This window comes from Macaca nemestrina, chromosome 1 (assembly GCF_043159975.1).
Source record: "Macaca nemestrina isolate mMacNem1 chromosome 1, mMacNem.hap1, whole genome shotgun sequence".
In the NCBI taxonomy this organism is placed as follows: Eukaryota; Metazoa; Chordata; class Mammalia; order Primates; family Cercopithecidae; genus Macaca; species Macaca nemestrina.
The window spans coordinates 112,873,888-112,900,252 of NC_092125.1; the positions used below are offsets into that span (position 1 = coordinate 112,873,888).

Here is a 26,365-nt window from a genome sequence, read left to right on the forward strand (position 1 = left end):
TTGTTATAAGAAACTTTGTTTGTTACATATGTAAGTGTACTTGGTTGCAATGTAAATATATTACTTATTGTGAGTAGAGGTTAAAAAAAAAATGTGAACATTCTGAATGTTCCACCTTGCCAGCATTTGCTATTTTCTATCTTTAATTTCAGCCATTCTGACATGTATACAGCAGCATGGTGTTGTGGTTCTAATTTGCATTTCCCTGATGACTAGTGATATGGAGCACCTTTCCACTATGTTCCCTCCTTTGGATACCCTCTTTAGAATCTCTTTTGTAATCTCTTTAAAAAAACAATCTGGCAGTATTTACTAAATCTGAACATGCATTTCCTATTACCCAGAAGTCATACTTCTACTTATTTACTCAACAGAAATGTGTACATATGTTCACCAAAAGACCTGTACAGAAATGTTCATAGCAACACTGTTTATAATAGCTCCAAACTGGAAATTGCGCAAATGCCTATTAAGAATAGAATGGACAAATAAATTTGATATATTTATACACAATAGAAACCTATTTAAAAGCAAGAATAAATGGACTACAATACCATATAACAGTATAGAACTCCAAAAGCAAAAGATTGAGTGAAAGAAGCCACATACGAAAGAGTAAAAATGGTGTATAATTTCATTTACATAAAGTTCAAAACTAGGCAAAATTATTCTATGGTGTTAAAAATTAGGATAATGGTTATCCTTGGAGTCATCAGGAGGGCTTCAGGGATGCCGGTAATGTTCCCTTTCTCTATCTGAATTCCCATCCCATGAGTATACTCAGTTTGTCAAATTAATTGGACTGTAAATATATAATTTGTGATTTTCCAAATCATTTCTGAATTTGTCTGAAATTGTTACATGTAAGTATAAAATTTTTAGAACTTAATAAATAATACTTTTTTCTTCAAGTGTGAAAAACACTGGCAGAGAGCAAAAAGCCGATACACTCACTCGCATCACCATCAAGTAAGTGGTCATCTAGACTTTGCCTGAGTAACTCCAGGGTCAGCAATCTCTACTGCCCAGGCAGCTAACTTGTTAGAAAGCCCTTCCTTCCCTCCCTCCCTCCCTCCCTCCCTTCCTTCCTTCCTTCCTTCCTTCCTTCCTTCCATCCTTCCTTCCTTCCTTCCTTCCTTCCTTCCTTCCTTCCTTCCTTCCTTCCTTCCTTCCTTCCTTCTCTTTCTTTCTTTCTTCTTTTTTTTTTTTTTTTTTTGGTGAGACGGAGTCTCGCTCTGTCGCCCGGGCTGGAGTGCAGTGGCACGATCTCGGCTCACTGCAAGCTCCGCCTCTCGGCCTCTATTCTCCTGCCTCAGCCTCCTGAGTAGCTGGGACTACAGGCGCCCGCCACCGCGCCCGGCTAATTTTTTGTATTTTTTAGTAGAGACGGGATTTCACCGTGTTAGCCAGGATGGTCTCGATCTCCTGACCTCGTGATCCGCCCGCCTCGGCCTCCCAAAGTGTTGGGATTTACAGGCGTGAGCCACCACGCCGGGCCTTTTTTCTTTTTCTTTTTCTTTTTCTTTTTTTTGAGGCGGAGTTTCGCTCTTGTTGCCCAGGCTGGTGTGCAATACCATGATCTTGGCTCACCGCAACCTCCGCCTCCCCGATTCTCCTGCCTCGCCTCCCGAGTAGCTGGGATTACAGGCATGTGCCACCACGCCTGGCTAATTTTGTATTTCAGTAGAGACGGGATTTCTCCATGTTGGTCAGGCTGGTCTCGAACTCCCGACCTCAGGTGATCCGTCCGCCTCGGCCTCCCAAAGTGCTGGGATTACAGGCATGAGCCACTGCACCCGGCCAGAAAGCTTTTTCTTTACTCTGAGCCGTAACTTGCCTCCCCACAACTCGCTTGCATCGGTTGTTCTGTCCTCCTAAGAGATTCTAAAATGATTCAATCCCTCTACCACCAACAGCTCTTCGGAAATTTGAAGGAAGCTACCACATCTTCCCCACTCCCAGTCGTCATTTTTCCAGACTCAGGAGTCCAGGGTCCTTTGGCCATCCCTCAAGGCATGGCTTTGAGTTCCCTCCTGTCTCTTGATTGTACTTATTTTATCTAATGATGCCCAGAACTAAGCACAGTCCTCTAGGAGAGGCCCAAGAAGAGCAGAAAGGAGCCAAAAGTAGAATCTCTTTTGATCTAGACAGAATCTAGACAGCCTACTTCTTCTGTCAACAAACCCTAAGCTTCAATTTGCCCCTTCTTTAATATTCACATTATACCATTCATTCCTGTTGAGCTTAACAATCAACTAAAAGGACCCAAGTCTTTTGCATAAGCCCCAAATTTACCTTCTGTGTTTGTACCGTCTTCACTCTCTCAGGAGTTAGAGCGCTCATTTGGCCCTACCCCAATTCTCCAAAGCTAAATCCTGCAGATGGAAGCTTATCTGTTATAGAGACACCTCTGGAATAGTCTCTCTACCCTTCCGCCCACTAAAAACCAGAAACGAAATCTTTGTTTCAATACATGGTCTCTTATCCTTACCCTTTCCTTGAATGGGGCTTCATTTTAAAGTGTATTTGGGGGAAGGACTGGAAGAAAACGCAGTTTCACAGGCCATCTCCAAAATCTGACCTAAAAGCCAACTGTTGCCTGGCCTCAATAAAGCCTGAGAAGTGTAGGGTGGGTGCCCTGATCTCTTTGCTTCTCCATTCCTCCCCCAAGTGGGCTCCAACTTGGGAGGTTGTGGAGGTGAGTACTGCTGGGCTCTGCTTACTCCGTCCCTTTGCCTTTGTGTGAGTAGTGAGAGATGAGGCCGAGAAGGAAAACGTGGCAGGGTGAGAATAAACCCGATATTGTTCAAAGCATCTGACATCAAACATATCTCTCAAGAAGACCTACTGGAATCCCTCTGGCCACACGAACAAGCAAACGACAGAGGAACATTTCTACAGAAAGTTCCAGGCAGCCTCCCTGGGTATTTTTAACATCAGGACTCGGTGGAAGGGAGATTCATTAAGCAAGGGAAACCCCAGAAAACAGAACATGTGCAGAAGGACCAAAAGAGGTGGGCTGGGAACCAGGCAGGGCGAGTCGGCAGAAAAGGGAAGCTGTCACGGCGCCCTGGTGGTGAGGGGCGACCTCTCCCTAAGGGCGCAGGGGGAGGGGAGGGAGGAGGACCACCAAGTCCGGAGTGCGGCGAGAAGGAAACAGCCCACCTACCTCGTCCAGGTCTGCTCCATTTTCCAGGCTCTTTCCTTAGTCTCAGGGCGCTCCTCACCCGGGAGGGGAAGCAGCCTGGGAAAATGAGAAGCCTTGCCCACGAATCTCCAGCGCAAAAAGCAGCAGCTTTTTCCTCCCCAGCTCCTTCTTTCTGCGTCGGCGACGAAGAGAGAGCTCTGCTCCCTGCTTTTTTAGAAAACGGATTTGACGTGGCCGAACCTGCGGCTAGCCGTGCGACCGGCACAAGGGAGGGACTGTTCTCAGTAGGAGGCTGGGCTCAGAGCGGCGAGGCGCCCGGGGCTGTTTCGTGAGCTGGAGCCAGCGGCTGCCCGGGCGGCGGTGCGCGCACTCTCCAGGCTGAGACACGACTGGCTGGCACGAGTTGCTCGGCACCAGCTGAGCTGTCAACCGCGAGCGGAGGCGGGGCTCCCGACAACCAGTGTGCTCCGGGCAGAATCGGCCCAGGTTGCACGCCCCCTGAACCACCCTCGCATCTCCCCGGCCCCTCTCTCGCTGGCTCAGATGAACGATGACGGCAGAGGGCAGAGAGCTTAGAGGACGCTCTACCAAGCCCCGTCACTCGCCCATCCCAGCCAAGGGCTTAGAATAAAATCAACCAACTATAGGGAGAATTTGTAGAGGAGGTCTTCCTGTGTGTCTGCATCGCCCCACCCACAGGCAACCCCAGAGCCAGAGATGGAGTCTAGAAAGGTTTAGGAGCAATCCCGGCTGAATGCAGATGTACACCCTAGGTGGTCATGGAACACGACGTTATCCTCCTAGAGATGTGACATGCCAGTTTCACCATTAATCTAGGGACAGGACCCTTCATCAGGAAGGGAAGCATCCCAGCAAAACCTTACAGCCTCATTAGCTGCCTGCATCTCAGACATCTCCTGTTTTAGGGTATTCTACCTCCTCGTTTTTTCAGTTTCACCAGCAACTGGGCTCTACTAATAGCTTCAAGGAGGGAGAAGCTTCCTGACTCCCAGAACACTAGAAAAGCCTCAAGACAGTAGCCGTCAGGACCTAGACTCTCCCTTGTGACTGTTTTAAGATCATGGAAAAGGGCTCTTTGGAGATGGCATTGCCTCAGGCCCTGTACCATATACTTATATATCAAGGTTTAAACAAGGCAGACATACTGTAATTAGAGTGCTTGCCGCCCTGAAGCTCCTTTTTAGCTCTCAAATAAGACCGTTTTATTAAATGACATAATCACTGTTATTATTAGCATTATCACTGACCTTCTTTTTTTTATTTGCAAAAGGCTTTATAGTGCCCACATGTGGCAATGTTGATTTCATTGTACTTGTTTCAAAGATGATAAATTTGATACCCATAAAGGCCCGAAGTCTCTGCTAAGGTTCTGATGCAGGCTGTGTTCTCCATTGGATGGCCCCAGAGATATGTTCCCTGAATTTCTAAAGATACGACCCACAAGACTTCTCCAGGATGAATTTATTTTTTCAGGTCTCCTAGGCATTTAACTCAGGAAGAACCTGGCATGCTTGGGTATTGGTGAGACTGTGGGGAGTCTGTGGTCTTGGGGTAACCTGTCATCTTGTGTGTTATCTCTTGAATTGGCTCACCTACATACTAGTACAAAGTAGGGGTGGGGAGGGGAGGATAACAAAACATTTGAAGGGTTAGCAGAACTGTCTAAAAGGCCCCTAATCTAGGCTCCTCCAACACTTGATTTATTGGTAGGACCACACTGCTCCCGAGCTCAGAATGTTACCAGGAAAAATTTCAAGGTCCAGTTTGATCTTAGACAAGGCTCACAGGCCACCTGTCTTGAAAAGAATATCCTGTTGCCTCTGATGGGAGGGAAAAAAGGCAGGGAGAGTCAGATTTCCATCCTTCATACCAAAGTTGGGGCTATATTTAGCTTTGTCTCAAATCAAATTATGGGCTACCGAGTTGTGGAGAGGAACTCTGTCTACAGGCAGCTATGCATTGGATTCAAGAAATGGTAGCACTAACTAAGTGAGCTGTGGGGTCTCAGAAGTGATGCTAGAATATATGCTCATGTATTTTTAAAATAACTTTTTTCAAAAGTTTATAAACATTCATTGTAAAAACATTTGAAAAATACAGAAAGATATATAGATTACTCAGAATACTCAGGGATCTTCAATATTAAAAATGTGTAGCATTTTTTTCCACTCTTTAAAAAATACATCTTTTAATCCAAACACCAACTGTTTCTTACACACATGGGTATATTCTTGAGAAATTTCCCTGTTGTTTTAAAAGTTATACTTATTGTCAAAAGAACAATTTTTTGCATTAGATTTCAGAAGAAAAATATTCACCCATCTAACCATTGCTACAGCACAAGTGTTTAAATTTCTCCAAATTCCCTTTAGTTATTATCTATATATTAAATATATATTTACATAATTATGATTACAGCTTAGGTATATGTTTATATTCTCCTTCTTTCACTTAGTAAATATTTGTCCATGTTGTTAGGGAAAGTTCATAGTTATTATTCTAATGATTGTACAATATTTGATAATATTGGTAGGACCATAGGTTACTTAAAATATTCTATTATTGCATGGTTATGCTATTTCTGATATTAGACTGTTAAAAATAATGCTTTAGTGAAGAGCTTTCTGCCTTTATCATTCTACTTTTTTGAATTACGCTATGGTTTGAATATATGTATGCCTTCAAAATTCATACATTGGTACTTAATACAGAGTGCGATAGTACTACAAGGTGGGGCTTTTTAGGAAGTGGTAAGGCATGAGCGCTCCACTCTCATGAATGGGATTAGTGCTCTTATAAAAGAGGTTGAAGGGATTACTCTGGTCCCTGTTGTCCTCTGTCCCTCCAGCCATGTGAGGACACAGCATCTGTGGCAACAAGAAGCCATCTTGGGAGCAGAGAGCAGGCTCTTCCAGACACTGAATCTGCCAGCACCTTGATCTTGGCCCAGCCTTCAGAACTGTGAGAAATAAATTTATATTATTTACAAATTATCCAGTCCAAGCTATTTTGTTATAGCAGCAGGAATGGACTAAAGATGATTTTCCTGGGATAAAAAGACTGTCTAATTTTATTATCTTAGCCTCAAAAGCACTAGAAATTCTCCTTTTTTTTTCCTTATTTAATTTGTAAATAATTGGAGAGTTACATTTTAGTTCTATATCTAGCTAGTGTATAAATAATGCAACACCATCTCATTTTGCTTTACATTTCTTAGAATACCAGCTAGTAAGATCTTATTTCATATCCTTTGTTGCAAATCATATCTGTAGTAGCTAGTCTCATGAAATCCTTGTGCTGAGTCACTGTATCAGTCATCTTTTTGCTGAAACAATGCTGCTTAACAAAGAACTCCCCAATCTCAGTATTATACAACATACATCCATTTCTCCCCCAAGGATCTATAGTTTAGGTATGGATTGGTTTAAGTCTGTCATTTTCATGGCAGAGTGCAGGAGTGCAAGAGAGTTAGCTGAGACTCATGATGTCTGTTAAAGTCTCTAATCAGAACTGGCACGCTCTCGCTTCTGCCATTTTCCATTCACCAAAGTAAGTAATATGGCCAAGTCCAAAGTCATTGGTGCAGAAAAGTACAGTCTGCCCACAGAGTGCAGGAGGGGAGAGTAAATATTTGTGGAACAATAATGCAATCTACCAGTCACGATATGTAGTGCTTTTTGGCTTTTTGTTAAGCTTTTCTCCTTGCGGATACATGGTAACTTTATTCTTCCTCATCCTATTTTAACTTAGCTATGGCTTTTGAACAATGAAATGTAACTTGTTTCGTTGGTTGAAACGTGAGAGGAAGTCTCATGTGGTCACTTCTAGGAAGAAGGCAGACATTTTTAAGAGCTAGTACATAATTGGCCCTTTTCAGTTTCCACTGTTTTATTGATCCTTGAAGATCAATACATGCTAGGATGAAGCTTTCATCAACCTAGATCTCGGAGTTACTGTGATAGTCAGAGCCTTCCTGCTAACCCTAATTGAACATGTAGAATGGGCAATAAATTCATTTTTATTGTATTAAGTTACTGAGATTTGGGGATTATTTATTACTGGAGCATAATCTGGCCCATCCCAACACATTGCTTTTTATTCCCATTTCGCAACTGAGGATTGTTATGTGTGTGTCTGCTCTCAGTTTTCTGGCTTGGAACTCAAATAACCCGGGTAAATGATGCTGATAAATTCAACTATTCATTTTATTCTTTCCTGAGGGCACTGCTCTTAGTTTGGTCAACTGATTGTGCTTCAGGGAATACCTGAATTAATGATTAGGGACAAAAAATTGGAAGGTGTCACCGTCTTTACAGTCAGCTCCAAATATTCCAATGATACTTTTACCTTTCATTCAGTTTTTAAAATTCATTTTCCTTTTCTTCTCTCCAACTTGTTTCTGGGTAAAAAAGACTATTGATGTTGATATAGTTTACTGCATAATCTGTACATCAATAATAAAAATAACTATGTCTAATATATTTTTGCCAGATCCTCCTCTAAAAATTTTATGTGTACTAACTCCTTTCATCCTCGCAGCAGTCTTTTGAGGTGGCCTCTAGTTAATGTCTACTTTACGAATGACTAATGTGGAGCACAGGGAGGTAAATTATACTGCCTACATTCACAAAGCTGATAGATGGCAAACTAGAGATTTAAAACCAATCAGTTTTGTTTCAGAATGGCCTGCCTAACCATTTTGCGTACTGCTTCCCTGAGTTTGACACTTAACATTCGCTGGGCGCTTGGATAGGAGGACAGTATGTCTGCAACATCGGTCACTTCAGTGATCCCTGTGATCACTTGGTTAGTCAGAACATGATGTCTTCTTGATCCATCACAGCTCCACGTCTGTCTCTCTAACCTTGGGTTTAAAAAACAAATGTCCTTTCCAGACAAAGAGGCATCATTCTGAGATCAAGGATACAGTGTCTGTAGTAGATTAAAGATGACCACAAATTACTTGCTACTTCTCCCACTGAGAGGTGGAATCTAATTCCCCTCCCTTTAATATGGGCTACCCTTAGAGACTTGCTTGACTAATAGAATACAGTAGAAGAGATGTCTTACTGCCCAGGCTAGGTAAGTAAGAAGCCTTGTAGTTTCCATGTGAGACTCTTGGGACATGTCTTCTAAGGCCTAAGCTGCTGGATAAGTCAAACTACCATGCTAGAGAAACCATGTGCAGAGGCCATGAGACCACATGACAAGGGGAAGGGCCTAGCTGAGCCCAAAGACCAGCAGTTCCCATCAGGGTGCCAGGCATTATGTGTGAAGCAGTCTTCCATCAGCTGGACACAACTGAGCAACCCTAACTGTGACCACTATGGAATAAATTTGCCCTGCTGAACCATGCTAGAATTATTGATTACCAAAATGATGAGATACAATACATTGTTTATTGTGCTAAGTTTTGGAGTAGTTTACTAAGTAATAATAGATAACTGGGACTGAACTGGGTATCTGAAAGTGGACTTCTGCCATAACAGAAACTGAAAACAAATGGCAATGACTTTGGTACCTGGTTGCCACAGAAGATAGAAAGGCCTCGAGAAATGTGTTAGTGAATACTGGAAGGACACCGAGGAGACTGCTGGAGAGACTGTGAAGGACAGTGAAGAAAATACTATGGGGGGGTGACTGAAAAATGACCTGTGTTATGTAGTCGCAGAAAGTTTATCAAAACCATTGTCTTTGATAATGTGGGAAAGTAGAAAAGGCACCCAGTGAATGGGAGGATCTGGCTAAGGAGATTTTCAGCAGAATTTCAAAAGTACAAAGAGGTTTCTTTTAGCCACATTATTATAAGGTATTGCTAAAAAAAAAAAAAAAAAAAAAAGAAAAAAAAAGGTGGGCTAAAAAAGGAGCCATTTGGTTTTTAAGCCGAATTTAGAGGAATTATAAAGAGCCAGGACTTGCTGGGTTCAGAAGAGATCGGGTGCATTCAGGGCGGTATGGCCGTAGACTTTGCTGGGTTCAAACATCAAACTGCTTCTCATCCTCAATCTCTCTAGACAGGAAAAGCTTTCAAAATAAGAAATGGCTTCAGGGCAAAAATAAAATCCAAGATGTGACAGCTAGACCTCGATTAAGGTGGTGCCTCATACATCCTTTCAGTGAAACAAAAAGGCCTCTACAATCTTGGGCAATGTATCTCTCCACTGGACAAAAGAGTTTCTAAGAATTTTAAGGTTCTGTTATCCCACGTCAGACTCACAGGTAGTCCAAGCAAGGTGAAAAAGCTGGCTTCAGGATGAAATATGGGTGTGGATTTTGCCTAGTAGGGTTGGTTATCAATTAGTATATAAGACGCCTTAACATTTTTAAGTGAATTATACCAGCATGGACTGACTGAAGAGGATGAAGAGAGTACAGAGTGAAAAGATGCCTTTGGACCCTCAACCTGTCTCAGAGAAGCAGGCTGAGAAAGTCACCCAGCCGAAAATAAGGATTACTTCTTAGGGAAAAAGAAGAATGACTTGAAGAATGGAACCAAGAGCCCAGAGGACTGATGGAGAGCCAGAGGGAATCATTCCCAGGAGCAGGACTGGGCCCTAATCAAGGAACTGGTAATATGTACTCAGCTAGATTTCAAAATTGCTGTGGACTACTGACAGCTGTATGCCTCTGTTCTCTGACTCTTTGAATGGGAGTGTCCATGACGGTTATCCTATCTCTTTCCCATTGTTTCTTGGGTGTGCAAGCCCCAATGACTTCAGATCAAGGGGACTATACTCAAGGAGCTGAGTACCAAAAGCCTCATCATCACCTGAATTTGAGTTAGATGATGAGAAAGTGGACTTCAAGGCTGATGCAGTAAATGTCAGGAAACTTTCAAGGGCTTTAGGAGAGTGTGAGTTTATTTCACTTGTGGTAATAATGTCTGTGGCCAGAGGAAAAGGAATGTGGTAGATTCAAGATGGCTACAAATTTTTTGCTACTTCTCTTAATCAGAGGTAGAATCTAATTCTCCTCCCTTGGATCTAAGCTGGTCTTCATGACTTGCTTGACCAATAGAATGCAGTTCTAGGCCATAAACTTCTGAACCTGGGCAATAAGAAACCTTGCAGTTTCCACTAGGCCTCTTGATATACTGAGCTGCCATGAAAGAAATCCGACTACCTTACTGGAGCTATAGAGAGGAGAAGCCTTGAGGCCACTTGTGGAACATCATCCAGCCGTCCTTAAAGGCATCAGGCATAGAGTATAAGTGAAGTTACCTCGGATCTCCAGAGCAGCCCAGCCTTCCCCTGAATACCACCAAGTGATCCAGTCAATACCGCATGGGGAAGACAAATTGCTCAGCTGAGACCTGTCCAAATTACTGACCCACAAAATCATAAAATACAATAAAATGGTTGTTTTAAGCTACTGAATTTTGGGGTAGATTTTTTTTATGCAGGAATAGACAACTGAGACAATGCCTTAAAATGGACACAGTATTTCTGATGCATTATCTCATTCATTGATTCATTCAATAAATAATTACTGTGAACCATTATGTGTCAGGCACTACTCTTTATTCTAGAGACACAGTAGTTTTAAAGAAGGCCAGCAAAGACCCTGTTTTCATGGAGCTTATAATCTATCGGTTTAGATAGATAATAAGGAAAGAAATAACTACAATATGCCAGATGGTGATAAGGGCAATAAAGATAAGTGAAGCATGTCAAGGGAGCATCCCAGCAAGGCAGCCCTCTTTTTATAGAAGAGAAAACAGAGTCTTAGAAAGATTAAATAATAGGCAGTAAGAGAAGCAGGTTCCCAGGTACAATAAAACTGGAGTTTCACTTGATGAAAAACTGTTCAATAGAATTTATAAATTCAAATTGTTGTTTAGCACAACAGAGGAACCTAATAGGCAGAAATGTGGCTTGGATGGATGTTCCTGGCTACCAAGGCTGTCCAAGTAAACTGTTGTATATACAAGAATGAAAGGATTTGCCCTTCACTAGCTGCAGTGGAGTGGGGCAGGAAGGTTTGGAGGAGGATGTGTGGCTCTGAAGACTATACATTGTAGGCAAAGTGCCAGCTGTGACTCGGAACAACCAAAATCAGGACCAGGAGCAGTTTAGAAGAGAAAACAGTTCTTGGAAAAAGCAGAAATATTTGTGGGGTACAGGGGAATTTGTAAGGGACTTCGTTTCCTAAGTGAACAGGTAGGAGTTCAGAGGCAGCTAATGCTGATGGGACTTAATTTTATTTCCACAGTTGGTAAAATTCAAGGACAATGTGGTTACCTTCATTCATTTGATTAAACAAACACAGAGCATATGCTAGGCATTGCTAAAATCTAGTGTAGAAATCCAGTGTTAAAATCTAGTGTGGAAAGCCAGGCAAGCATTCATGAAACCATAATACAAACCAGATCGGGTAAAGTGCTGCAATAAAGGTACACACCAAGCAGAACACGAAGGAGGGAGTGAGTAATTAGATTCCACCAGAAAAGTTTTTCTAAAGAGGGTGGCATCTGAGTAGAGTACTGAAGTATGCTAGCAATATAAAATTTTATCATACATTGGGATTACAAAATACAGTGCTTTTGTTTAAAATTTAAAACAAATTAGCTTGTTTTCATCATTCCACAGTGTATGCATATATCAAAACATTGTACCCCATAAATATATGCAATTACTATTTGTCAATTAAAAATTAACTTAAAAACAGTATTGATGAAAATAATTTTATTCTTCACTGGTAGAAGGAAAAATATTCCCGGGTCTCCTGTGAGTGCCTAGGGTCCCATTCATCTGAAAGAGCAATGCAGCGCAGCTGAGGTTGCTGGCAGGCGTTACAGCAGAGTTTACTGGCTCTACAGTCAGGGACATGGGTTCCAATCCTCCTCCTCTGTCAATTTCCAACCATGCAATTTTGGACATTACTTAAACTCTGTGCTTTAGTTTCCTCATTTGTAAAACAAGGTTAATGATAATAACTACCTAATAGGGCCACTGTAAGAACAAAATGAGCTAATATATGAAAAGTGTTTAATTCATTGTCTAGCGCATTTTAAGCATTCTATAAATCATAGTGATTTTTCATTAATGTTTGCATACCAGGCAGAACTCCAATACTGTATAGAAGTCATGAATTTTAATTTCAGTTCTGCTCCAAAGTGCTCTCTAGGGCTAGACCAGTGACCCAGATTTTCCATTTCTCATCTTTCTGATTCATCATGTGAGACCAAAGCATTGGCAAGGAAGCTGAATAAGTAGATTTCCTCACTTGCTGGCTGGAGGTCTAGGGAGCAGAAAAGGTGGACATTTCCCCCATCTTGTATCTGTCTTAAGGAATGTGTGTGTGTGTGTGTGTGTGTGTGTGTGTGTGTGTGTATGCAGGAATAGACAACTGGGACAGTGCCTTAAAATATACACAGTATTTCTGATGCATTATATCATTCATTCATTCAATAAATAATTACTGTGAACCGTGTGTGCGTGTGTGTGTGTTTATTCAGATTCATCCCTTTCAGTGGTTAGCCTTGTCTGTCAGCTATAACAAAAACCTCAAACCTCAAGGAAAGAAATTACAACCAGGCCTTCAGACAGCTGGTGGTAATTTACTCACACAATCCCCTTTATCCTTTCAACACCCACTATTTATGTGTATCTGACGTTGGGAGAGGGGAAATCATGCAAGAAATATGGTATGTAAATTTCTGGAAAGGGGGTTGGAATAGTGAGGGAAGACTTGTGTGAATTACATGAATAATTCTCCTTGATTTGAACATAGATATCAGATCTTGAAAATTGAAGGGACTGATGTTAGGGTCAATAAATACGTTTCTGGAACCAGAAACAATACTGGAATAAATTCATAAATAACTTCCAAGGCATTCATGACAATCACACCATCACTAAAATCTGAGTCATTTTCCAGGACGGGACAAGTAGTTCCAGTACAAGTCAAAGGAGCATGTGTCAATCAATCCAGACTGCTTTAAAAATTCATAGCGATAACAATAACTAAATGGAATGCATGATCCTAGTTCAGATCTTGGACTGGATTCTGAATTAGAAAAAAAAAATATTGCTGCCACGTTCAGTGGCCCACGCCTGTAATTTTAACACTTCAGGAGGCTGAGGCAGGAGGATCACTTAAGGTCAGGAGTTTGCAACCAGCCTGTGCAACATAGTGAGATCTTGTCTCTACAAAAAAAAAATTTAAAAATTATCTAGGCATGGTGGTGCATACCAGTAGTCCCAGCTACTCTGGGGTCTGAGGTGGGAGAATCACTTGAGCCCAAGAATTGAGCCTACAGTGAACTGTAATCACACCACTGCACTCCAGCCTGGGTGACAGAGAGCAAGACCCTGTCTCTTAAAAAAAGGAAAAATTACCTCTAAGGACAAGACAGCCATATATAGCCATGTTCCTTGCCTTTGTTTCTTATATCAAGCCATCTACTAGCTGGTCCCTGAAGCCATATTTAACAGCTTTCGCTCATACACACATATGAGTGAAAAGTAACATTGATTTTTTTTAACTTTCCAGCTTGAAAAATTTAAATTTTTCAACATATAGAAACATTGTAAAACTAGCGCAATAAAGTCCTGTAAATCTTTCACTTGCTTTATAGATTGTTAACATTTTGCCACATTTGTTTTCTCTCTTTACACACACACACACACACCCCCACAAGCACACAGACACAATCATTAATACTATTTTGATGAACCATTTGAAAGTAAGATGTAGATTCTTCACCCCTAAATATTTAATGTGTATCTCCTAAGAATATTTAAAATCGTTAAATAACTGTATTATGTAAAAAACTATAACACCCTTTTCAGGTCAGCTTTTATCACTATTAACGAGAACACTTTACATCGTAATCTGAAGTCTCAGCAGTGAATTACTTAACTAAAATCAGGAGCTACCCTCTGCTAGATATTTGGCTCACATCTGTACAATCAAAAGTGCTGATCAAAATAATCACTCCCAGGACAAAGGCAAAATACACAACAAAGACAAATTCCCTCTTCTATGCACCAGCCAATTTCTTGGCAGTTTAGAACAGCTGTTTTGTCCTTTCTTCCAGCTGGCAAAGGTTCAAAAATATCAAGATACAGCCTCAGAAAGCTTCACACGAGGAAGAAATTTTAATGAGAAAAATCTCACATTCTGTTCACTTTTGTTTTCATTTTCATTTTAGCATGTAAAATGTCAAAATACTGAGCTGTTGAGTATAGTATCAAACATCTGGCAATTCTGGACAAAAGATGAGCAAAACTCAACAGTCCTTTATCTTTGCAAAATTCAAGTGGCTTTAGGAGTTAATACCATAGGGGTAGGGTGCCGTGGCTCATGCCTGCAATCCCAGCACTATCGGAGGCGAGGCAGGCAGATTGCTTGAGCTCAGTAGTTTGAGACCAACCTGGGCAACATGTGAAACCCGTCTCTACAAAATATACAAAAAAAATTTAGCCAGGCGTGGTGGTGCACATCTGTAGTCCCAGCTACTCAGGAGGCTGAGGTAGGAAAATGGCTTGAGCCTGGGAGGCAGAGGTTGCAGTGAGTGGAGATCATGCCACTGAACTCCAGCCTGAGTGAAAGAGCCAGACCCTGTCTCAAAAACCAAAACAAAACATTATATCAGCTGGTAAAATAACAAACACATCCAACATTAACCACCGCAATTCCTTTCAACCAGAATAATCTTTTACTCAGATAAAAGTATCCTGGTTTTAGGCTATGCGTGTGATGTAATAACAACAGACAGAGAGATACAGAAATACTTAAGCTGGCCTAAGCTCAGAGCTTGTGGTATACAGAAGAGAATTATTACATCCTTTATTTGCTGGCTTCGGTACATTCTTAGGAGATAGAGGGAGGGAAAAAAAATCAAAACTAGAAGGGTCTGGTGCTGATGGACAAGATCAACTTGTTCAAACTTTGATTCAACTGTTAAGGTATTCAGGGCTGGAACTAGGATAAGAGGAGCAAGGTACTCACCGGAAGTGTGAAATGTAAAGAGTGCCAAAAACTCAGTAATCAAGATAAATAATATTTTAATGCGATATTTTAGAAAAAAAATTAATGCAAAAAAATCCACAATGAACAAAATATCAAAACTTTAAATAAAGACAGGATCCAACCATGCATTTTCATGATTCAGGAAGTGTCTTACTTGCTCCGTCCTAGTCCAGGCCCAACTCATTCATCCCCAGATGATGTGCCAAAAGCCAAATCTTTAGAGGCGTCTCCTCTGGTGCTCTCTAGTGCTATGCTCTGCTGACCTTGTTGGCAACAGCTCTCTGTTATGAATGGTCAGACATCAGGTGGCACCTTTAAGACATCACAAGGTAAAAGCAGCTCTCTGAGCTATGGCCAGCTCTTCCAACCTCCTTTCAAACAGTCTTACGTCTCAAGGGGAAGTTTCTGTAATGTATAGGGCATCAGGGAGAGGGTAGAATGAGGTAGAAAGGGGAGATAATGGGAGAGGGAAAAAAGAACAGGTGACCTCACAAGTTGGCACTAATGTAACTACAGTGCAATATTTCAAGAGTCTATCTTTTTAAGAAAACCTTGAGCCCCAACTCTCATTTGGAGGCACCTGCTCACTCACCTCCAAAACCAAATCCACCTCACTTCTGTTCTTTTCTGTTCTTCTTTTTCACACTGTCTACAGGTGGTTCTGGAAATCAAAGTGGCCAGGCTGCTTCCTGCATGCAGCCTGTAGTGAATTCAAGTAGTGTAGGATATTTCAAATTGGAGCCTCTTCACTGTGAATAGCTGCTCATCCCCAAGTACCAAACCTAATTTTGTGACAATGAAAACCATCTGCAGGTGCCCCCTGCTGGTGGTACTATCCTAAACACTTGCCCTCACTGATGTATTTTGTTTGGTCAATGGTCCAGAAAGTCAGTCACAGTCATCAACACTATTCCCTATGCCCTTATACCTAAGCAGGTTCACTTATGTGTGCTACCTGCCAGGCAACTGCAGGTGTGTGGCATTTGCATTTTCCTTCTATGGATTCCTAGTTCCTCATGGTGGGAACCTGGGGCCCGACTTCTTGCCTCTCAAACTACTAATATGTCTGCCTCACAGGGCCAGGCACTTCTCTAGTCTTGAGTCACTCATGTCATCTTTTTAACCTACCCTTTGGTAGGATACTGGAGCCATAGATGTGAACCTCAGCCTTTAAGGCATGCAAGAAGACAGCTGAAGTCCCCAGGGCCAGTCACTGCCAGCAATGTCTTCCAGGGGTGTTTGAAGGGATGACTGAGCAAGTAGAGTCTGAGTTTGTTATTATTCTGAGGATATAGACAAAAATGTTTAACAAGGCTTACATAGCTTGGCATAGTCTTCAGCCTCAGCTCTGGTTATACTCCCCCTTCCCTTCTGTGCTTAGTTTCCTCGCCTTGAGTCTAGTACTCATTTCTAATGAATACAGTAGGGCAGCAGTGATGGAATGTCACTTCTGAGATTAGATTATTTTTTAAAAAGCAAGAACAACAGTGGCTTCCATCTTGAGGATGCATGCTCTCTTTCTTTTACATCAGTTGTGCTGGGGGAACTAAGCTACCGTGTTATAAGCAGACTTACGGTTTGGACAGGAACTAAAGCCTGCCAAATACCATGTGTGTGAGTCTGAAAAATGGACCTTTCAGTCCCTGTCGAGTCTTGAGACGACAGCAGCCCCAGCTGAGTGCTTGACTGCAACCTCATGAGAGAACTTGAGACAATTCTACCCAGCTAAGCTGCTCCCAGATTTCTGACCCTCCAAAACTGTGAGTACTAAATACTTGTAGTTTTCAGCCACTGAGGCGGTTTGCTATGCAGCAATAGTAATAGTAACTAACACACAGACTTCTGAACCTTTCCTCAATCCAAGGTCATTGTGTGGAGTTAGAGATCCAGCTCTCCCATTCACAAAGAAGCTATTATTCTCTCTACAGTAAAGAAAGACAAAGAAGTCAGAACAGTTTTTTAAGGCTGCACATCAGGAAACTAGATGTATGGTGAAAATTTGGGAGCGATAAGTAGAACCTTTCCCAGTCTATAGAAGATACCACCAAAGCATGCTCACTCGAGAATGTGCTTTTAATTACTACCAAGCACACTTTTTTTCTTTTTGAAGATATGTGCAAACAATGAAAACCCTTCTTGCTGAAATTACAATACAGCTGTACATTTTTGTTGAAATGTTTATTTGGAGATTTCAAAGTCAAGGTTTATATAGCCAAAAGATCATAGATTAGACTATCATGGAGACAAAAAGGATCTAAAATTTGATATTGTTTGTACACTAGGGTCACTGCTCATGTTAACATTTCCTTCATTGCATCCACTTTCTCTGAGCTGGTGTTGTAAGGTTAGATGTGAGTGTGAATGAGCATGCATACAGTGGACAAAATCCCCCCATTCTATAAATGCATGTGCCCATTATTCCGGGCAGTGAGCCCAGCTTGCTTTAAGTCTTTGTTATTTGAATAGTGTCCCAGATTCTCCTTTGAAATGTGCAGTTCACCTATTTTTATTAACCTTAATATGGAGCTCTCTGATGCTTTTTTGATAGATTCTTGATCGTGCCCGGGTACACTTCCTTTCGTTTTAAACAGGTCATATATTTATCTGTGCTGGCCTTCAGGTGGTATGCCATATAAATTAGAAAGCAAATTCTCACAAGGTCAAATTTTAATCAGTTTATTATTTTTAAACAGATGACATTTTCATATTTTGTATGCTAACTTGGAGACCAGACCATTTTTGTCCAAGTTCCAGCAAAGGCTTTTGTTTTATTTGTTTTGTTTTGGTTTACTTTTTAACAAAAAGCAAACCTAGGAAAAGAATTTAAAAACATACAGGATGCACAAAAACAATTACTCTAATACACATGAAACAGAAAATCAACACCTGCCAATTAAACACAACTTTCACCATTTCATAACTGTGTGATCTTGTCAAATTACTTAACCTCTCTATAAAACTGGGGATCATGATAACATCTTTTTCACAGAATTATAGTGAGAATTAAATATTATTCTTATGAAATGTTTCAGATAGGGAGGGTCTAGCATTTATCATTCACTCAATAAATGTATTAATCACGTAATTATATATGTAATTATGGTGATAATGATAATGTTGCTGCCATGAGATGTCAGGTTTCATAATATAAAATCGTTATAGAATTCTGTTTGGAACTCCTGTGAGACCTAGTATTAATCACCTGTACTTATGAGGCTGCTCCAGCAAATAAATTTAAGAGAATAGGCAACTTCATCAAGAGGTTAAAGGGTCCTAGGGCAGTGGTCCCCAACCTTTTTGGTACCAGGAACCAGTTTCAAGGAAGACAACTTTTCCATGGACAGGGTGGGGGACGGATTTGGAATGATCATTAGGTATTAGATCCTCATAGGGAGGAGGCAACCTAGATCCCTCATATGCCCAGTTCACAATAGAGTTCGCGTTCCTCTGAGAATTTAATGCAGCTGCTGGTCTGCTGATTGACAGGAGGTGGAGCTCAGGGGTAATGCTCGCTGGCCCGCCACTCACCTCCTGCTGTGCAGCCCGGGTCCTAACAGGCCATGGACCAGTACCAGTCCATGGTCTGGGGGCTGGGGACCCCTGTTCTAGGGGAATACCATCACCATGTCTGCTACCCTTCCCACCGTGGGCACTACCACCATTTGGTCACCATATGCAACCCTGTGTGAAGATATTTTTAATACTATCCAGGGTCCTTTTCATTTGAGTGACCTCTATCTCCTTGTCCCACTGTCTAACTCCCACCTTCATAATGAGTGGGGAGAAAACCTCCACTAGGGCGAAGCAAAAAACCTCAAACAGAGGCTTCAAACAAAACTTAATATAAAGACTCCAACCATGAAGTTGTCTCTCTTTATTCCCCAGTTATCTTCTTGGTAGGTTTTGTTTTCAGGATCTGCAGGGTACCAAGTTATCTGCTAGAAGGCCCAGGCCTTCTCTTCTTAACAACCCTGCTGCTACCACCATGATGTAAATCACTATGATCTCATATTGGTGTTACTTACTACAATAGCCAGCAAAGCAGCTATTGGCCTCCTAAGGTCTGCTCTCCAATAGCAAAGTGACTTTTTAATATTTTTCGGATCATATGATGTTCCAGGTTTTAACCTTCACTGGCTTCTCAATGTCCTTAGAATAACAGCCACTTCTGACCACGGCCTACAAGGTCTCAGGTGACCTGGCTCAGGTTCACCTCTGCCCCCTCCTCTTATTTATTATGATCCAGCTTCACTGGTCATTTTGTTCCTCAAACACACTAAGCTGATTTCTACCTTAGGGGTTTTGCAGTTCTTTCACCTCCTGCTTCAATTCCTCTCTAACGAAGTTTATTTTTTAATAAACTTTATTAATATCAGAAATCACTTTATTTGTATATTTATTTATTTATTTATTTGTTTTCTGTCTATGTCCTCACCAGGCCTACTACAACTTCATTAAACTTAAGCTTGTGAGAGTAGAGCCTTTATCCAATAATCTTGTTTCTCATTCTATTCTAGCACCTAGTATTGTGCCTGATATTTCACATATACCTTTTGGAAAGATCTGTGAACAGACTCCAGCTATACTATTTTTTAAAATAGGATTTAATGGAAGAGGAGACCCACAGAATCAAAGGAACAGTTGAAGACTCAAAAGAACAGGCTCAGAAGGGGCAGGAATAGGGGAAGCAATAAGGATCTAGGTAGCAAGAAGGGGCCGATTGGTTCTGGCCACTTTTTTCTACTCTTATGTTGCTCCACTGATGATGCAATGCTCATAAAATCAGATCATCCTCGGGTGGGTCTCAAGATCATCACTGAGCTCAGGATACCTTAACCAAACTTCCCACCAAGACTATAAACTACGGCAAAAAAGGCAATTCTCGCCACCCAAAAAAAAAGTAGGGTTATTGTCCAAAGAAGGGAGGAATGGATACACCCATAGCCAAAAACCCAAAACAAAACAAAAGTCTGCAATAATCTCTCACTTGATATTTTGTCATCTAGAAAACAACTACTTTCTTTCTTTCTTTCTTTTTTTTTTTTTTTTTGAGACGGAGTTTCCAGGCTGGAGTGCAGTGGCGCGACCTTGGCTCACTGCAACCTCCGCCTCCCGGGTTCAAGTGATTCTTCTGCGTCAGCCTCCTGAGTAGCTGGGATTACAGGCGCCCGCCACCATGCCTGGCTAATTTTTTGTATTTTTAGTAGAGACGGGGTTTCACCATGTTGGCCAGGCTGGTCTCAAACTTCTGACCTCAGGTGATCTGCCCGCCTCGGCCTTCCAAAGTACTGGGATTACAGACATGAGCAACCATGCACGGCCAACATCTACTTTCTTGCAGTATTAACTGATATTTGTTTAAGAGATATAAATAGATTTCAATATTAAGTCAAATAAAAGAAGAAAGATACCTCTGTTCAAAATTATACAGCATACTAAAAAGATGCTTTTAAATGTCTTCTGTGCTCTATGATTCAGAAGAAACTAGAGGTCAGGGGACAGTTCTATGAGACATGTCCTTTTGGATATCCCAAACTAAATTAATTATCTTATTTCCCTGACATCTGCTTCTCGTACCACATTATCTATCTCAGTTAATGAAATTACTATTCACTCTCTGGCCTAGGAATTTGTTTAGAGAGAGTTTATTTGTCTAGAGTAATAAACTGGAGAGTAATATTTGTTTCCACCATCTCCCTCATTTCTCACACTCAATTGATCAAAAAATCCTATCGATTCTAACTCAAATTCTCCAACCGATCTCTTCCTTACCATTCCCAATACCAATGCCTGTGTTCAGGTCCTTATTACCTTTGGCCGTGAACCACTTGCAACAGTTTCTCAGTGATCCCGTCTCCTCACTCAATCCACGTAAGCCCATCTCCCACACGGTTGCCACACTCATGACTCTAAAACAAAGATCTATGTCTGCCAGACTCTTCTTTAAAACCTTCTATAGGCCGGGGGCGGTGGCTCGAGCCTGTAATCCCAGCACTTTGGGAGGCCGAGACGGACGGATCACAAGGTCAGGAGATTGAGACCATCCTGGCTAACCCGGTGAAACCCCGTCTCTACTAAAAAATACAAAAAACTAGCCGGGCGAGGTGGCGGGCACCTGTAGTCCCAGCTACTCGGGAGGCTGAGGCAGGAGAATGGCGTGAACCCGGGAGGCGGAGCTTGCAGTGAGCTGAGATCCGGCCACTGCACTCCAGCCTGGGTGACAGAGCGAGACTCCGTCTCAAAAAAAACTCCACACTGTCTATCAAAAATAAAAGCCAACCACCTCCGTGTCTTAGTTGAAATGACAGAACACAAAAGTTTCTCATAATGATTTATAAATGCAACCCTTTCTTTAACATGGAGGTTCTTTCACCCTGCTGTACATGAGAAAAGCTGTAGTGCACTTAAAGAACACTGATGCTAAGACCTCAATCTGAAAAAGTCTGGTTTAATTGGTCTGGAATTAAGCCTTTACATCACCTTTTTAAAGACCTCCCCCGGATAATTCTACTATGTAGTCAGGGTTGAAAACTACTAATTTATAACATGGCTAGGAAGACACTTCTACTTCTAGACAGCATGCGGTAATAGGGTTCGTATTCATTCCCCTTCACCCCGACAGGAATTACTAAAACATAGGACAAGATATACAAAATAATTATTTTCAGACACTGGATATCAGACAACATAGTAAAGTTATTCAAGAGGAGAAAGAAACAAGCAAAGTAAGCCACACGACTGTCCTATTTAACTGCCCAGGAGCTCACAGGTAGTCATAGCAGAGAGGGAATCCAGGCAGAGCCTGGTGATCTTCCTGAGTTGAAAAGATAATGCTGGGATTTGAGAAGGCCAAGGCAGCTAGAGTTCATGGTGAAGAGTACCAGAAAGAAGAGAAAATTCCAGAGATCTGTGGAGAGTCTCCCTGAATATTCAGCTGAGTATTGATCGGTATATCAGAAAACTACCAAGGTTGGGGTAAGAACCACACAAGAGAATCAGATTAAACAATCCTCTTGACTCACACAAGGCTGAAAGTAGTTTGTTTCATCGTCTACTAAAGTGGGAAAAGCCTCATAATTAACAGGATATTGGGTAGAGTACTCAGAAAGGTATCACCCAAGTAATGGGAAAAATTAATCATCTTTAAAAAGCTTCTTGGGTTCCCCATAGTGAAACTTAAAAACAAGATCAAGAAGGATCTGTTTCCAACTAACTTAACTGTGACCCAGAATAAAGCTCAATAATATTTACGGGAATACAAAACTATCTAACACCCAATATGTAAAATGTTCAATGTGTGGCATCAAATCAAAATATTACCAGGTGTGCAAAGAAGCAGGAAACAGTACTCAAAATGAAGAGAAAAATCAATTACTAGAAACATACTCAGAATTGAACAAATGTTAGAATTGTTATTATAGTATTTCAAATGTTCAAGAAAGTAGAACAGATTGATCAAGTGAAGTAAAATATTAATACATGGGCCAGGCACAGTGGCTCACGCCTGTAATCCCAGCACTTTGGGAGGCCGAGGCAGGCAGATCACCTGAGGTCAGAAGTTTGAGACCAGCCTGGCCAGCATGATGAAACCCTATCTCTACTAAAAATACAAAAATTAGCCGGGCGTGGTGGTGGGTGCCTATAATCCCAGCTACTTGGGAGGCTGAGACAGGAGAATTGCTTGTACCTGGGAGGCAGAGATTACAGGTAGCAGTAAACTGAGATTGCAACATTGACAAGAGTGAAACTCTGTCTCAAAAAAAAAGAAAAAAAATTAATACATGAAAGTTACACACTTCTAGAGATGAAAAAGACAATATCTGAGATGAAGAATACACTGGATGGAATTAACAATAGATTAGACACTGTAGACAAAAAAGTTAGTGAACTTAAAGACATAGCAATAAAAATGATCCAAAAATAAAACAAGAGAAAGAAGACAAAAAGTGAACAGCGCATCAGTGATCAATGGGAACAATTTAAATGACCTAATAAATATATAATTGAAGTCCCCAAAAGGAAGGAGTTATAAAGGGCAACAAAAAATTTTTGAAAAAATCATGGCTGAAAATTGTCCAAGTATAATGAAAACTGTAAACACACAGATCCAGTAAGCGTAACAAACCCAAAACACAAGAAACATGAAAATAACCACACCTAGGCACATTTTAATGAAATTGCTTAAGATCAGTGATAAAGAGAAAAATTTCTAACTATTCAGGAGAAAAAAAAACCCATTATATAGAGAGGAACAAGGAGAAGAATGACAGCATAACTTGAAAATTAAAAGACAACAGAGAAGCCGTGCGCAGTGGCTCACGCCTGTAATTCCAGCACTTTGGGAGGCTAAGGAGGGCAGATCACCTGAGGTCAGGAGTTCGAGACCAGCCTGACGAACATGGAGAAACCCCATCTCTACTAAAAATACAAAATTGGCTGGGTGTGGTGGTGCATGCCTGCAATCCCAGCTACTCAGGAGGCTGAGGCAGGAGAATCACTTGAACCAGGGAGGTGGAGGTTGCAGTGAGCGGAGATGGCATCACTGCACTCTAGCCTGGGCAACGAGAGTGAAACTCTGTCTCAGAAAAAAACAAAACAAAACAAAAAGACAACAGAGCAACATCTTTAAAGAGCTGAAGGAAAAAAAGAGCAGTCACCTGGAATTCTATAACCAGCAGAGTAGGTTTCTTGTGCGTACAACCCGTGTAGTCACACAGGGCTTTGTACTCAGAAGGACTGTGCTTTGTTTAATGCTCTGTTGTTAATTACTTGAAATTCTTTTTTTTTTTTTTTTTTTTTTTTTGAGACGGAGTCTCGCTTTGTCGCCCAGGCTGGAGTGCAGTGGCACCATCTCGGCTCACTGCAAGCTCCGCCTCCTGGGTTCACACCATTCTCCTGCCTCAGCCTCCCAGTAGCTGGGACTACAGGCATGCACCACCACGCCCGGCTAATTTTTTGTATTTTTAGTAGAGACGGAATTTCACCATGTTAGCCAGGATGGTCTCGATCTCCTGACCTCATGATCCACCCGCCTCGGCCTCCCAAAGTGCTGGGATTACAGGTGTGAGCCACCGCACCTGGCTGAAATTCTTAATAATATTTGAACAGAGGGGTCTACATTTTCATTTTGCATTGAGCCCCCGCAAAGTATGTAATCAGTCCTAATAACCAGCAAGAATATCTTTCAAACATGAAGGTGAAATAAAGACTTTTTCACATACAAAAGCCAAAAGAATTTTCCCAGCAGCAAATCTGCACAAGAATAAGAAGGATTAAATAAATTATTTCAGGCAGAAGGAAAATGATACCAGATGAAAATCTAGATTTAAACAAACTAATGAAGAATACTGGAAATGGTAAATATGTCAGTAAATATGAAACTTTAAAAATATCTTTTACATCACTAATGAGTAAGGAAATGCAAATCAAAGCCACAATGATATTTCACTTTACACCCATTAGGATGGCAATTATTTTAAAAAACAGAAACAGAAAATAACAGTGTTCATGAAGATATGGGGAAACTGAAACCCTTGTACACTGTTGGTGGGAATGTAAAATGGTGCAGTTGCTGTAGAGAACAGTATGGTCATTCCAAAAAAGTAAATATAGAATTACCATATATGCAATAATCCCTCTTCTTTTGCAACCCAAAAGAATTGAAAACAGGGACACAAACAGACATTTGTACATCTATATCTGTTGCAGCATTGTTCACAGTGGCAAAAGGTGGAAACACTTGAAATTTCCATCAACAGATGAATGGATTAATAAAATGTTGTATAAACATACAATGGAATATTATTTGGCCTTTTAAAAGGTACATAATTATAAGCCTGGGCAACGAAGTGAGACCCCATCTCTACAAAAAATACCAAAAAAATTGCTTGTAATCCCAGCTATTTGGGAGGCCAATGTGGGAAGATTGACTGAGCCCAGGAAGTCAAAGCTGCATTGAGCCATGATTGTGCCATTGCACTCCAGCCTGGATGACAGAGTTAAGACTCTATCTCACACACAAAAAAGTATGTAATTACAACACATGCTACAACATGGATGACCCTGAAAGAGATTATGCTAAGTGAAATAAGCTGGACGCAAAACAACAAATATATGATTCCACTTATATAAGATGGCTACAGTAATCAAATTCATAGAGCCAGAAAGTAGAATAGTGGTTACCAGGAGGTAGGGGAGAGAGAATGGGTAGCTATTGTTTAATGGATTCAGAGTTTCAGTTTGGGAAAAAGAGAAAATTCTGGAGATGGATGGTGGTACTTGTTGCATAATAATATGAATGTACTTAATGCAACTACTGAACTGTACACTTAAAATGGTTAAACTGGTAAATTTGTGGGGGAAGAAGAGTTTACTTAGCTCTTTTATTTATTTATTTATTTTTAGACAGAGTCTCACTGTCGCCAGGCTGGAGTGCAGTGGTCCGATCTCGGCTCATTACAACTTCCAACTCCCTGGTTCGCGCCATTCTCCTGTCTCAGCCTCCCAAGTAGCTGGGACTACAGGTGCCCACCACCATGCCCAGCTAATTTTTGTATTTTTAGTAGAGACAACGTTTCACCATGCTGGCCAGGATGGTCTCTATCTCCTGACCTCGTGATCCGCCCACTTTGGCCTCCCAAAGTGCTCGGATTACAGGCGTGACCACTGTGCCTGGCCTATTTAGTTCCATCTATTCATTTATGCAATGATGGTCTCAGCAGTAGGTAATAGAAATATAACCTTATATTTAAAATTCATTTTTCATTTTGAAATGTTTGGGTCTTTGTCTCTTCTTCCTAGTTTACTATTTTTATTTATTTATTCATTTATTTTTAACAGTGGTGGATCTGAGATCTACCTTACTGTTTTAAATACTTAACTCCGACCAAATAGAAGATAAATAAAAATTGCATTCCCTTACTTTTCTCTAAGGCCATACTGGTATAACTAGAATTGGCTCTTTAGAATTTAGGTATCATTTATAGTAAGTTGGAGATCTGATCACAGAATGATACATGTAAGAAAGTTATAGCACAAAAAAATGCACAGATATTTTTAAAAGGACAAATTTCAGGACACTTTCCATCTGAGTTCATAAGAAAGTCCTCTTGAGTATCCTTCAAAGTTAAAACGCTCTTCCCTTCAAGTTCATGAAAATATTAGGATTCATAGAACACAGTGGTCACTGGTGACATGGCCCATGGTAGCTGAATTAGATTG

At 41.1% G+C, this 26,365-nt stretch overlaps 1 protein-coding gene across 23 annotated transcripts in view; it reads right to left on the reverse strand.

Moving 5' to 3' along the window:
* LOC105479022 (myomegalin) overlaps positions 1-26,365 on the reverse strand; it is a 220,063-nt gene that overhangs the window by 184,628 nt on the left and 9,070 nt on the right. For 2 of the 23 annotated variants that reach the window (XM_071069848.1, XM_071069855.1), the window contains exon 1: positions 3,170-3,519. The exons of 18 other annotated variants lie outside the window; for them this stretch is intronic. In XM_071069848.1, coding sequence (XP_070925949.1) covers positions 3,170-3,189 — 20 coding nt within the window. In that variant the 5' untranslated portion in view covers positions 3,190-3,519. Of the gene's footprint in view, positions 1-3,169; positions 3,541-26,365 lie in introns of those variants that run through there. 3 more of the 23 variants (XM_071069844.1, XM_071069838.1, XM_071069882.1) reach the window with 3 other exon arrangements.